Here is a 10207-nt window from a genome sequence, read left to right as displayed (position 1 = left end):
GGGAAGACTTGAAGCAGCCATGGTTCCACCTTCCTTTGCTTTTGCAGAACTGTATCCTGCCCTCTACACACACGTGTATTGGTGAAATTATTAAGGGCACTCCATGTAGTTAAAAGGGAGGTTTATTTTGTGGGGTAACTTACAAGTGAAGGGATAGGTTACAGGGTCTGGGAAAGGTGTAGCGCAGTCCGGCGGTGTTCTCTGGAGAACTCTGTTCGGTCTACCTCCGGCGTCCAGGGTCCAGGAACTAAGAGAGCCCGCGCATCTGGAACCCAGGTCTTCAGCATCCTCTCTCGGCCCCGCCTTGTAGGCGTGACAGTTACCGAAGCCTCATTGGGGGTTGGAGCTTCCAGGTCAAAGCTGGAATGGCTACCCACTACACGCATGCATGCACATGCATAAATATACACACACATGCAGACACAAAAATACACACACACACAAACACATGCACGTACTTACACACTCACACAAACACCCACACATACTTGGCTTGTTCCTTTGACTTTTTTCCTTTTCTTTTTTAAATAAACTTAATTATACAAAAATTTCAAGAAACCTATTTTAAGAATTTTGACTGTCAATTCTCTAGGCTCCATATTCAAACATTAGAAACACTGAATAAGGCAAATTAAAAGTTCAAGGCCTGTTTGAGCTGTACAGTCAGTTCAAGACAAGCCTAGACGACATCGTGAGACCTAATCTGAAGACAGAAGGAAAGAGCCAGTGAGATGGCTCAGTGCATAAAAATGCTTGCCACCCAAGCCTGATGATACAAACTTAAACCCAAGAACCAGCATGAAGGAAAAAAAATTCCAGGAACATTTGGAAACTCCCTTCTTAATGGCTTCTTGGAAATAACCTTCAAACCAGATGCAAGGAATGACTGAGAACTGTCACCCGTGGTCACACCATTCATTTATTCATACATTCATTCAACAAGTTTTGAAGCATGTCAGCCAGTCTAGACATGGTGGTGCCTGCCTGTAACGCCAGCACTCAGGCAGAGGCAGAAAGTTCAATGCCAGCCTGGTCTTGTAGTGAGTTCCAGGCTGGTCAGGACTGTGTACTTTTGGGGACCTTGTCTTGCAAAAGTAAAAATGACAGAGCCCTGTAATCCTGGATACTCGGGGTTCTGAGGCAGGAGAACTGCAATGTCAAGGCCTTCCTGGGCTAGAGAACAAATTCAAAGACAGCCTGTACAACTTAGGAAACCCTATCTCGAAATAAAATGTACAAAGCGAGCTGGAGATACGTAGTGGTAGAGCACTTGCCTAGCATGCTAAGGCCCTGGGTTCAAGCTTCAGCACTGAAGGAAAAAAAGTGTATAAGGCCCAGCCTGGGGGAGTGGGTAGGGCTTCTTAAACCAGTGGAAGAAGAGAAGGTGGGTTAAGGAGAGAAAGTCTTTTATAAAAGATTTATTCTGATGTGTATGTGAGTGCATGTGCCACGTGGGTTCAGGTGCCCAAGGAGGCCAGAAGAGGGCGTCAGATACCCTGGTGCTGGAGTTACAGACAGTTGTGAGACACTGGATTTTTGGAAACAGAACGCAGATCCTCTGGAAGAGCCACAGACACTCTTAACTGCCAGCCCATCTCTCCGATTCACGAAGTTCCATTTGTGGGGGAAGCAATGATTATGCTCCTTGGCCCAGTCTGACCATCCATCAGATTTAGTTTCATTTCACTGAATCTCCCACTAGCAAAGACTGAACTCTTCTTGAGCCTGCCCCTTGAGCACACTGGCAAATGGATGAAGTAGACCATCTCCTTGCCCATGCATTTCTCATCTTCTAACCTTATTCCTGTCTTTCACCTCCTATGCACTAAAGATCTAGAAACTCTAGGCCCAGAGGTGTATAAATGAGGCCCTATATGCTCAGTAGTGTATAGTTAGCTAATAATAGGGGGGTTGCTTCTATTTTTAGCTCCTGGGGTTCGTTATTGTGGTTATGGTTTTGTTTGTTCTTTGAGAAACCTCCACATTGCTTTCCATAATGGCTGTATTAATTCACCTTGCCACAATGATGTGCAACTGCTCCCCATCCTTGCCAGAACTTGTTATCATTCATCTTCTTGATAACATATACCTTCCTGGTAGGAGGTGAGATCTTGCTGGGGTTTTAATTTGCATTCCCCTGATGATCAGTGATGCTGAGCATGCTAATTAGCTTGATATAATCATTCCACAATGTAAAGTGTATATTAAAACCTCAGATTGTTCTCTATAAATACACAACCATTGCCAGCTAAAAATGAAAATTCTTGGCTAGGTGTGGTGAAACATGTCTGCAATCCCAGGAATAGTGGAATGGAGATTGTGGGTTTGGGGTTAGCCTGCCCTATACAGCAAGATCCCGTCTCAAAAAAAAAAAAATACGTATTCTTTTCATTTATTTTTACTAATTTGTGTGTGTGTGTGTGTGTGTGTGTGTGTGTGTGTGTGTGTAGGTGCTTTGCCTGCTTATATGTCTGTGTATCACATGCATGTCCGGTGCTCACAGAGGCCAGAAGATGTCAGATACCCTGGGTCTGGAGTTACAGACCATTGTTTAGCCACCACGTGGGTGCTAGAAATCAAACTCTGGTCCTCTGGAGGAGCAGCCAGTGCTCTTAACTGCTGAGCCATCTCTCCAGCCCTATTCACAACTATTCCTAAAAATAACTTTGAACCCATATATACATTTGTATGTATTATATATGAATATGCATGTACACACATGTACACACACACACACACACACACACACACACACACAGAGCCAGTGAGACTTCCGTGCAGGAGCCAGAGCACGTTCCTGGAGGAGTTGAGAGCTCCAGGCTGTGGCAGCAGCTATGAACTCATCTGTCTTTGAATCACGATTTTATCCCAAAAATCTTACTCTAAATCTCACTCTAAATGTCTGATGGACACCCAGATTTATGCCTTCTTCTCTCCTTCTCCTTCTTGTCTTCAGAGAGGGAGACTCATCCTGAAAAGACAAGCTTTTGTGAAGCTTCAGCTCATTCTCCAGAGCTCCGGGCCCCACACAAGCCACTGCTAAGCACCCTCTTCCCTTTGTTCCAGGTGGGAGAGGCTGTCTTGGAAAATGCCCGGATTATGCTGCAGATGGAGACGACCCAAGCCAGTGCGGATGACTTCAAAGAGAGGTAACTCTCTGCAGCAAGGGGCCCTCCCTCCCCACCCAGACTCCAGACCATTGCAGATAATGCTGCCCCAGAGTACACACCAGTCCCTTCCACCACAGTAGAAAGGTGGCCTGAGACAAAAGGAACTCTAGGAGAACCCAGAGCCACAAAAAAATCAGGATTTAGGGGCTCAAAGACTGTTCCCAGTGTTACTTGCTTTAGAAAAGGGTCTTTTTAAAGAAAAATTATTATTAGTGATGTGTGTATATGTTTGTGTGTGTACATTTGTCATGGTACACATGTGGAAGTCAGAATACAACATGTGAGCGTTGGTTTTTCTCCTTCTACCATGTAGTGTCCAGGGATTGAACTCAGGTACTCAGGCTTGGCAGCAAGCCTCTTTACATACTGAGCCATCTTGCAAGCCCTTTTTTTTGGTTTGGTTTGGCTTGGCTCCTTCAGTTTTTGTTTGTTTTGTTGTTGTTATTTAAGATGAGGTCTCATGGAGCTAAGGTTGGACTGAACTCATTGCATAGCCAAGGACAACCTTGAACAACTGATCTTTCTACCTTCAACTTCCAAGTGTCGTGACTATAGGCATGATTCACCATGCTTGGCTTATTTTGAGATGGTTCTTCACTCTGCTGACCAGGACAGCCTTGAACCTTCAACTTACATACTTTGGACTACCAAAGTAGTGAGTGACTTTGGGTATTTCTAGAGTCAAACTCACCTTTTTATAAGACTAGAGGTTTAAGCTTTTATACGAAGAAATAAGCAAGTATTAGAACTTTCCACAAATGGACCATTGGCCTTGAGAGGGAATGAGTTCCACAGCACCCAGAACATACAAGTAGAGGCTCCGACAAAATCACCTGTCACAAATGTGTCCCTAGGGATTCTGAATATTAAAATTTATTACAAGGGTTGGAGATGCAGTTCAGAAGACAGTGCTTGCTTGGTGTGCTCCATCCCCAGTATCCTCCTCCACCACACACACACACACACACACACACACACACACACACACACACACATCTTAAAGTGAAGACTTATAACATTAAAACCTGAAGATGCTTCCTGGAATAGAAATGTGGATTTTGCCCTCCTATGGATATATGGAGGCAACTGGGAAATTTGGCTGAGTGGTACCACCATGGTGTGAGGAAAGGGCACCACCAGAAATCAACAAAGATGTTAGGTAGTGTTTAGAAAGAAAGCCTGAGGGTTGAAACTCAACACGGATAGTTTTGATACAAGCATGTCCACACACATATTCATTGTTTTTAAAGCCATGTGCTTTTTGTTGTTTTATTTGTTTGTTTGGTTGGTTGGCTGTGTTTGTTTGTGATGTGGATATTCAACTCAGGCCCCTTACAAGCAAGGAAAGTGTTCTACTACTGATCTATTATTTAAATCTCTGGATAGATAAATCCATGCTTCTCCCTTCCCCTAAAGAGAGCAGGGACAAGCCAAAAGCATCTTGCTACACAATAGATATGGGCGGAGCTGGGCAGCAGCGCCCCCTGTAGGTTGAGTGAAGTATGTAGTCTGATAGGATTCATGGCTACCTCTCTCTGTGCCCACTCCTCGCCATGGTTCCTCCTTTACACTACCTACTTGAGTTTGCAGCCACTGTCAAGAATTGCAGTATAGGGTTCATTTCTGGATCCCCAGTCTGATACTTAGCAGGTCTTCAACAATGGTAAACGATCCTTGGATGAGGAGGAGGACTGCTCAGTATAGAGACAGAGATGTGGTATTACCTTTCTGTGATAAGAACTCCTGAAAGTACCCGGCTCCAAAGGTCTCACAAAGCTGTGTTCCTAGAAGCTGGCTGCTAATGTGTTCATGTTAATATTCCTGCAGCAATAACAGTAACAGAGGCCCCAAAGCCACTGGGACACTATGAGCCTGTCACATGTGGGCCTCTGGGTAATAGCTACAATCCAGTTTGTTTCCCCTTTGAGGGTTACCCAGCTAAGCTGATGAAGTCCCTTTGTCTGCAGATATGAAAATGAGCAGCCGTTCCGGAAAGCAGCAGAAGAGGAAGTAAGCTCTCTGTACAGAGTCATTGATGAAGCTAATTTGACAAAGACGGATCTGGAGCATCAAATAGAAAGCCTGAAAGAAGAACTGGGCTTCCTGTCCCGGAGCTATGAAGAGGTAGGTGGGGCCGGGGGTGCTAGGCTTCTCCCTCCCAAAGCAAGGCACTCACCTGTGCGGTTGTGACCTCCGAACACAGGTGTTGGGGACACTTCTCTGTGTTGCTCACCCAGGCCCTCAAGGAAAATGCTAGTAAAGGCCTTTATAGTCTGCCATGGATCAGATTACTCCCTGCAAAAGTCTGAAACTCGGGTGTCTTCAAGAACCAGGGCAATACATATGTGGAAGCAACATCCATAATCAGAAGTGACTCTTAGAACTACTTGGAAATGAGGGGAGGGTCTCCTAAAGTGTTCTATTTCAGATTTTTTTTTCAATACTCCATGAACAGGATAAACTGAATAATTCTAAAGACAGACCCACACTCTAGTTCCTACACACTCGTTAACAAAAGAAGGCTGTATCTGTAAGTGACAGGCCCAGAAGGTACCTTGGAGGGACGCAGGGGTGTGGTCTCATCATCTACAGGAAGCACTAAGCCACCGCACACACATCACTGTCTGACTCATGGTCCAGGGTGCTTCAAGCTGAGCATCATACCTCACTGAACCATGCTGGCACTGGGAAGTTCCTCCTGTGTCCAGCCTGAAGAGGACAGTGACTATATGCCCACTCCTTCCTGTTCCTGGTTCAGTTCCTGAAGACCATGCCCCAGCAGTAACCCCTTAGACTCCAGAGTTAGCTTTAATCTCCTTTAGTATATCCTGACTTGGTGCCAAAATTCTGTATATTACTATACTATATCTATATACTTACTTTTGATTATGTGTTTATTTAGTTTTTTGCTTTGGGCATGGGAATGGGCTTGAGAAAATCTAAGAAATGCGTCCTTCAGAAAAGAAAACAATACCTACACCTAGAAGACCTGGGACTTTGCCAGTCTCTGTGATGCCCATGCATGATGTGCAAAATAAACAAACACATTGATTGATTGATGATAGATAGATAGATAGATAGATGATAGATAGATAGATAGATAGATGATAGATAGATAGATAGATAGATAGATAGATAGATAGATAGATAGATAGATAGATAGATGGAGGCAGAGTAGCGCCCACAGAGCCAGCTGTTCCTGGCTAGACTTTCACATCTGTTCTTTCCTCCCTGGAGCTTACCTAAGGTGTCCAATGTTGTTTTCAGGATGTGAAGGTTCTGTACAAACAGCTGTCAGGGTCTGAGCTGGAGCAAACAGATGTTCCCATGGGCACTGGTCTGGACGATGTCCTTGAGACAATCCGAATTCAGTGGGAGAGAGATGTGGAAAAGAATCGAGCGGAAGCAGGAGCCTTGCTCCAAGCTAAGGTAAGAGACAGGCCAGCATCTTCCCCTGGGTCCTGGAAAGGAGGAGGACAAGAAAGATGGAAGCAGCCAGTGTGCAGAAGAAAGCAGCCTTTTAGCGACAAGCTTGGTCCCCGTAGAAAGAGGAGAAATGCAAACTAAAGTAATAATGCTTGTTTGCTTCTCTGAAATAAGAAAGTGTTTAAAATGACAATGTTCAGTTCTGGCAAGTGTGTAAAGGATTCTCCACTGCATCATCAAAGATACAAGGTATAAGCTGCTACCCAGCCTTTGAGTAAGGGATTTTCTCTTCTGTATCAAGAGTGTTCATATGCTCCTATCTGCTACCTGCTGCCTGCTACCTACCTGCTGCCTGCTACCCACTAGCTGGACAATCTGGACAGCACCTTAAAGAGAGCATTAGGAATACAAGGGGTAAGGATGTAGCTCAGTGAAAGAGTGCAGAGAGAGGGAAAAGGAGAAGTAGGGGAGATGGAAAGAGAGAGGAGAGAGAGAGACAGAGAGAGACACACACAGAGAAAGTTTATATCTAAACCTACTCCCTGAAGCATTTTAAGGGTTAAATAAAAAGGTGGTAAAAATATATAAATGTTTTACTGTAAGAGAAAAACTACCCCATCACCTGACTATGTTATGTGCAATGAAACCTGCTATTAGAAAGGATGCTTATGAAGTAATTATAATGACACAGGGAAAGCCTGTAGAAAGTAAAATGGAAGAAAAGCAGTTACAGAATGGTATGTACCAGGGACTGACGAGGAGGGTTTTTGTTCAATAGTAAGTGCTTTAGACTTGGGAAGCCGGATGATTCCTGTTGCAGCCCCTCATCTTTGCCCTGTAGTGTAAAAGCAACCAGAGACAATAGATAGCAGCAAGCATTCCTGTGTTCCAATAAAACTTTATTTATAGCTGGGCATGCTTTTGATCCAAGCACTTGGGAGGCAGAGGTAAGTGAATATCTGTGAGTTCAAGACCAGCCTCAGGGTTGGGGATTTAGCTCAGTGGTAGAGTGCTTGCCTAGCAAGCACAAGGCCCTGGGTTCAGTCCTCAGCTCCAGAAAAAAAAAAAAAAAAAAAAAAAAAAGACTAGCCTCATCCATATAGCTAGTTCTAAGACCCATCTCAAAAAACAAATTATAGAAACAGAAAGTGGACTAGACTTGGCTTTCCAGCTGTTAAGTTGCCAACTCCTGCTATATACAGTCCAGCACGGTTCTTAAGGGGTGTCCACAAAACTTAGCCCAACATGTTAGTGGCATCAGCAGCAGGTTGCCTTTGAATAGCTGACTTACCTGACACTTTGAGATGTTATTTTTTCTTTTGAGTATTTCCAAGTTAATTTCTTAAGTAGCCTGAATTATATTAATGAGGAAAAAAAGCCAAGTTGTATGAAACCTCACAAATAACAAAAGAATTACTAGAAAATAGACTGTAGAAGGTTTGTCCTTCTGGTCTGCCCCTGCCACTCACCTGGGGACCTGGAAATGAGTAGGAGAGGGAGGAGCATATAAAGGAACTGGGAAAGACAAGCCAGCCACCGCTGGTGCTCAGCTGGTAACTTCCCATGCCAAGTGCACAGTAGGATCGTCTCAGAAATAGCGGCCATGGTGCACTCTAGAACAATTAAATCAGAAGGAGCAGAAAGACTTTGAGATTTTTTATTATTATTAATAAAAGTTCTCAGGGGCTGAAGAGATGGAGCCGTGGTTAAGAGCACATACTGCTCTTGCTGAGGAGCTGAGTTTAGTTCCTAGCACCCATAGCAGATAGCTCACAATCACCTGTAACTCCTGCTCCAGGAGATACAGCATCCTCTTCTGGCCTCTGATGCCCTTGCATCTACAGGTACACACATGTGCATGCACACATACACACATATGTGGACACACATAAATACTAATGTAAGTCATTTTTAAAGTTCTCTGGACAGTTGTGAGGACCTTCTTGAGCCTTGAGGACCACGACAGTCCCAAGAGCTGCCAAAGACAAAAGGAGGACCCTTCGCCACTTGCCTCTCCCTGACTCTCCATCCCTCAAGCCCCTAATGACCAACAGGACCATTTCAGCAGGATCTTCCCCAATTCTGCCTCCCTCAAATGTTCATTTTTACACCACTCCTATTTCTCCACTCCTGTTCCCCACCTCCTACCCTTTCTGTCGGGAGATATTACTACTTCGAGTAAAATGAAGTCAAATCAGAGAGCAGATCTGCCCCTTCTTTAACAGATGTATGAACATTGAAGGGGCCTGGGGACCATCTAAAACCATTCCCTCAAGTACTGAGTTGTATTTAAGAGATGAGAAAACTGAGACCCAGAAAGTGCAAGTGAATCCCCGAGGTCACTCGGCTGATTGGTAGCACCAGGCACAACTCTGCTGGCTCCAAGTCTAAAGAGCTTCCTTCTATAACATCATCTTATCATCTTTCTTCTTCTTCTTCTTCTTCTTCTTCTTCTTCTTCTTCTTCTTCTTCTTCTTCTTCTTCTTCTTCTTCTTCTTCCTCCTCCTCCTCTTCTTCTTCTTCTTCTTCTTCTTCTTCTTCTTTTTTCTTCTTTTTTCTTCTTCTTTTTCTTCTTTTTCTTCTTCTTCTTCTTCTTCTTCTTCTTCTTCTTCTTCTTCTTCTTCTTCTTCTTCTTCTTCTTCTTCTTCTTCTTGATTTTTGAAACAGTCTTATATATAATAAGCTGACCTCAAACTCCATATGTAGGCAACGATGACCCTGAACTCTTTTTAATTATTTATTTATTTTATGTGTATGTGTGTGTGCCTGAGTGTACTTATGTGTGCCACATGCATGCAGTACCAGGGAATGTCAGAAGAGGGCATCAGATCCCCTGATGCTGGAATGACAGGCAGTTATGAGCTACCATGTGGGTGCTGGGAACCCACATGGTCTTCTACAAGAACAATGAGTACTCTTAGCCACTGAGCCATCTCTCCAGTCCCAACCTTGAAATCTTGATACTTCTGCTTCTGCGTCCTAAGAGCCAGGCTGACAGGTGAGCACCACCACACCCATCTGGTCCATTTGCTTATTTGAGTTAGGGTCTCCCTGTGTAGCCCAGGCTGTACCTGATCTCTCCATTCTCCTGCTTCAGCTTCCCATGTGCTAAGATTACAGCTGTGCCACAAGAACACTATCCACAGAATCAACTAAGCAGGGCTCCTAGGGGCCTACAGAGCCTCAAGCGACAATCATGGACCCTGTATGGATCTGAGCTCCTCTGCATATACTTTATGGCTGTTGTGGTAGTTTGGATGTAATTGCTCAATAGGAAGTGGCACTATTGGGAGGTGTGGTTTGTTGCAGTGGGTATGGCTTTGTTGGAGGAAGTGTGTCACTGTGGGGGTGGGCTTTGAGGTCTCATATATGCTCAAGCCACATCCAGTATCTCAGACCACTTCCTGTTACCTGTGGGATCGAGATATAGCTCCTTCTTCACTCTCAGCTCCTTCTCCAGCACCATGTCTACCTGCATGCCTCCATGTCCTGCCATGGTGATAATGGACTAGACCTCTGAAACTGTAAGCCACACAATTAAATGTTTTCCATTATAAGAGTTGCTATGATCATGGTGTCTTTTCACAGCTACAGAAGCCCTAATGAAGACA

General features: G+C 44.3%; 1 protein-coding gene across 1 annotated transcript in view; it reads left to right on the top strand.

Moving 5' to 3' along the window:
• The window catches only part of Bfsp2 (beaded filament structural protein 2), a 55556-nt gene that overhangs the window by 24287 nt on the left and 21062 nt on the right, over positions 1–10207 (top strand). The window contains exons 2-4 of the mRNA XM_059267086.1: positions 3067–3149; positions 5138–5294; positions 6438–6599. Of these exons, the coding sequence (XP_059123069.1) occupies positions 3067–3149; positions 5138–5294; positions 6438–6599 (402 nt within the window). The remainder of the gene's footprint in view (positions 1–3066; positions 3150–5137; positions 5295–6437; positions 6600–10207) is intronic.

The sequence above is a fragment of the Peromyscus eremicus genome, chromosome 7 (assembly GCF_949786415.1).
Source record: "Peromyscus eremicus chromosome 7, PerEre_H2_v1, whole genome shotgun sequence".
Lineage (NCBI taxonomy): Eukaryota > Metazoa > Chordata > Mammalia > Rodentia > Cricetidae > Peromyscus > Peromyscus eremicus.
Note: the sequence above shows the minus strand (reverse complement) of the source record. Positions and strands in the feature narration are given on the sequence as shown.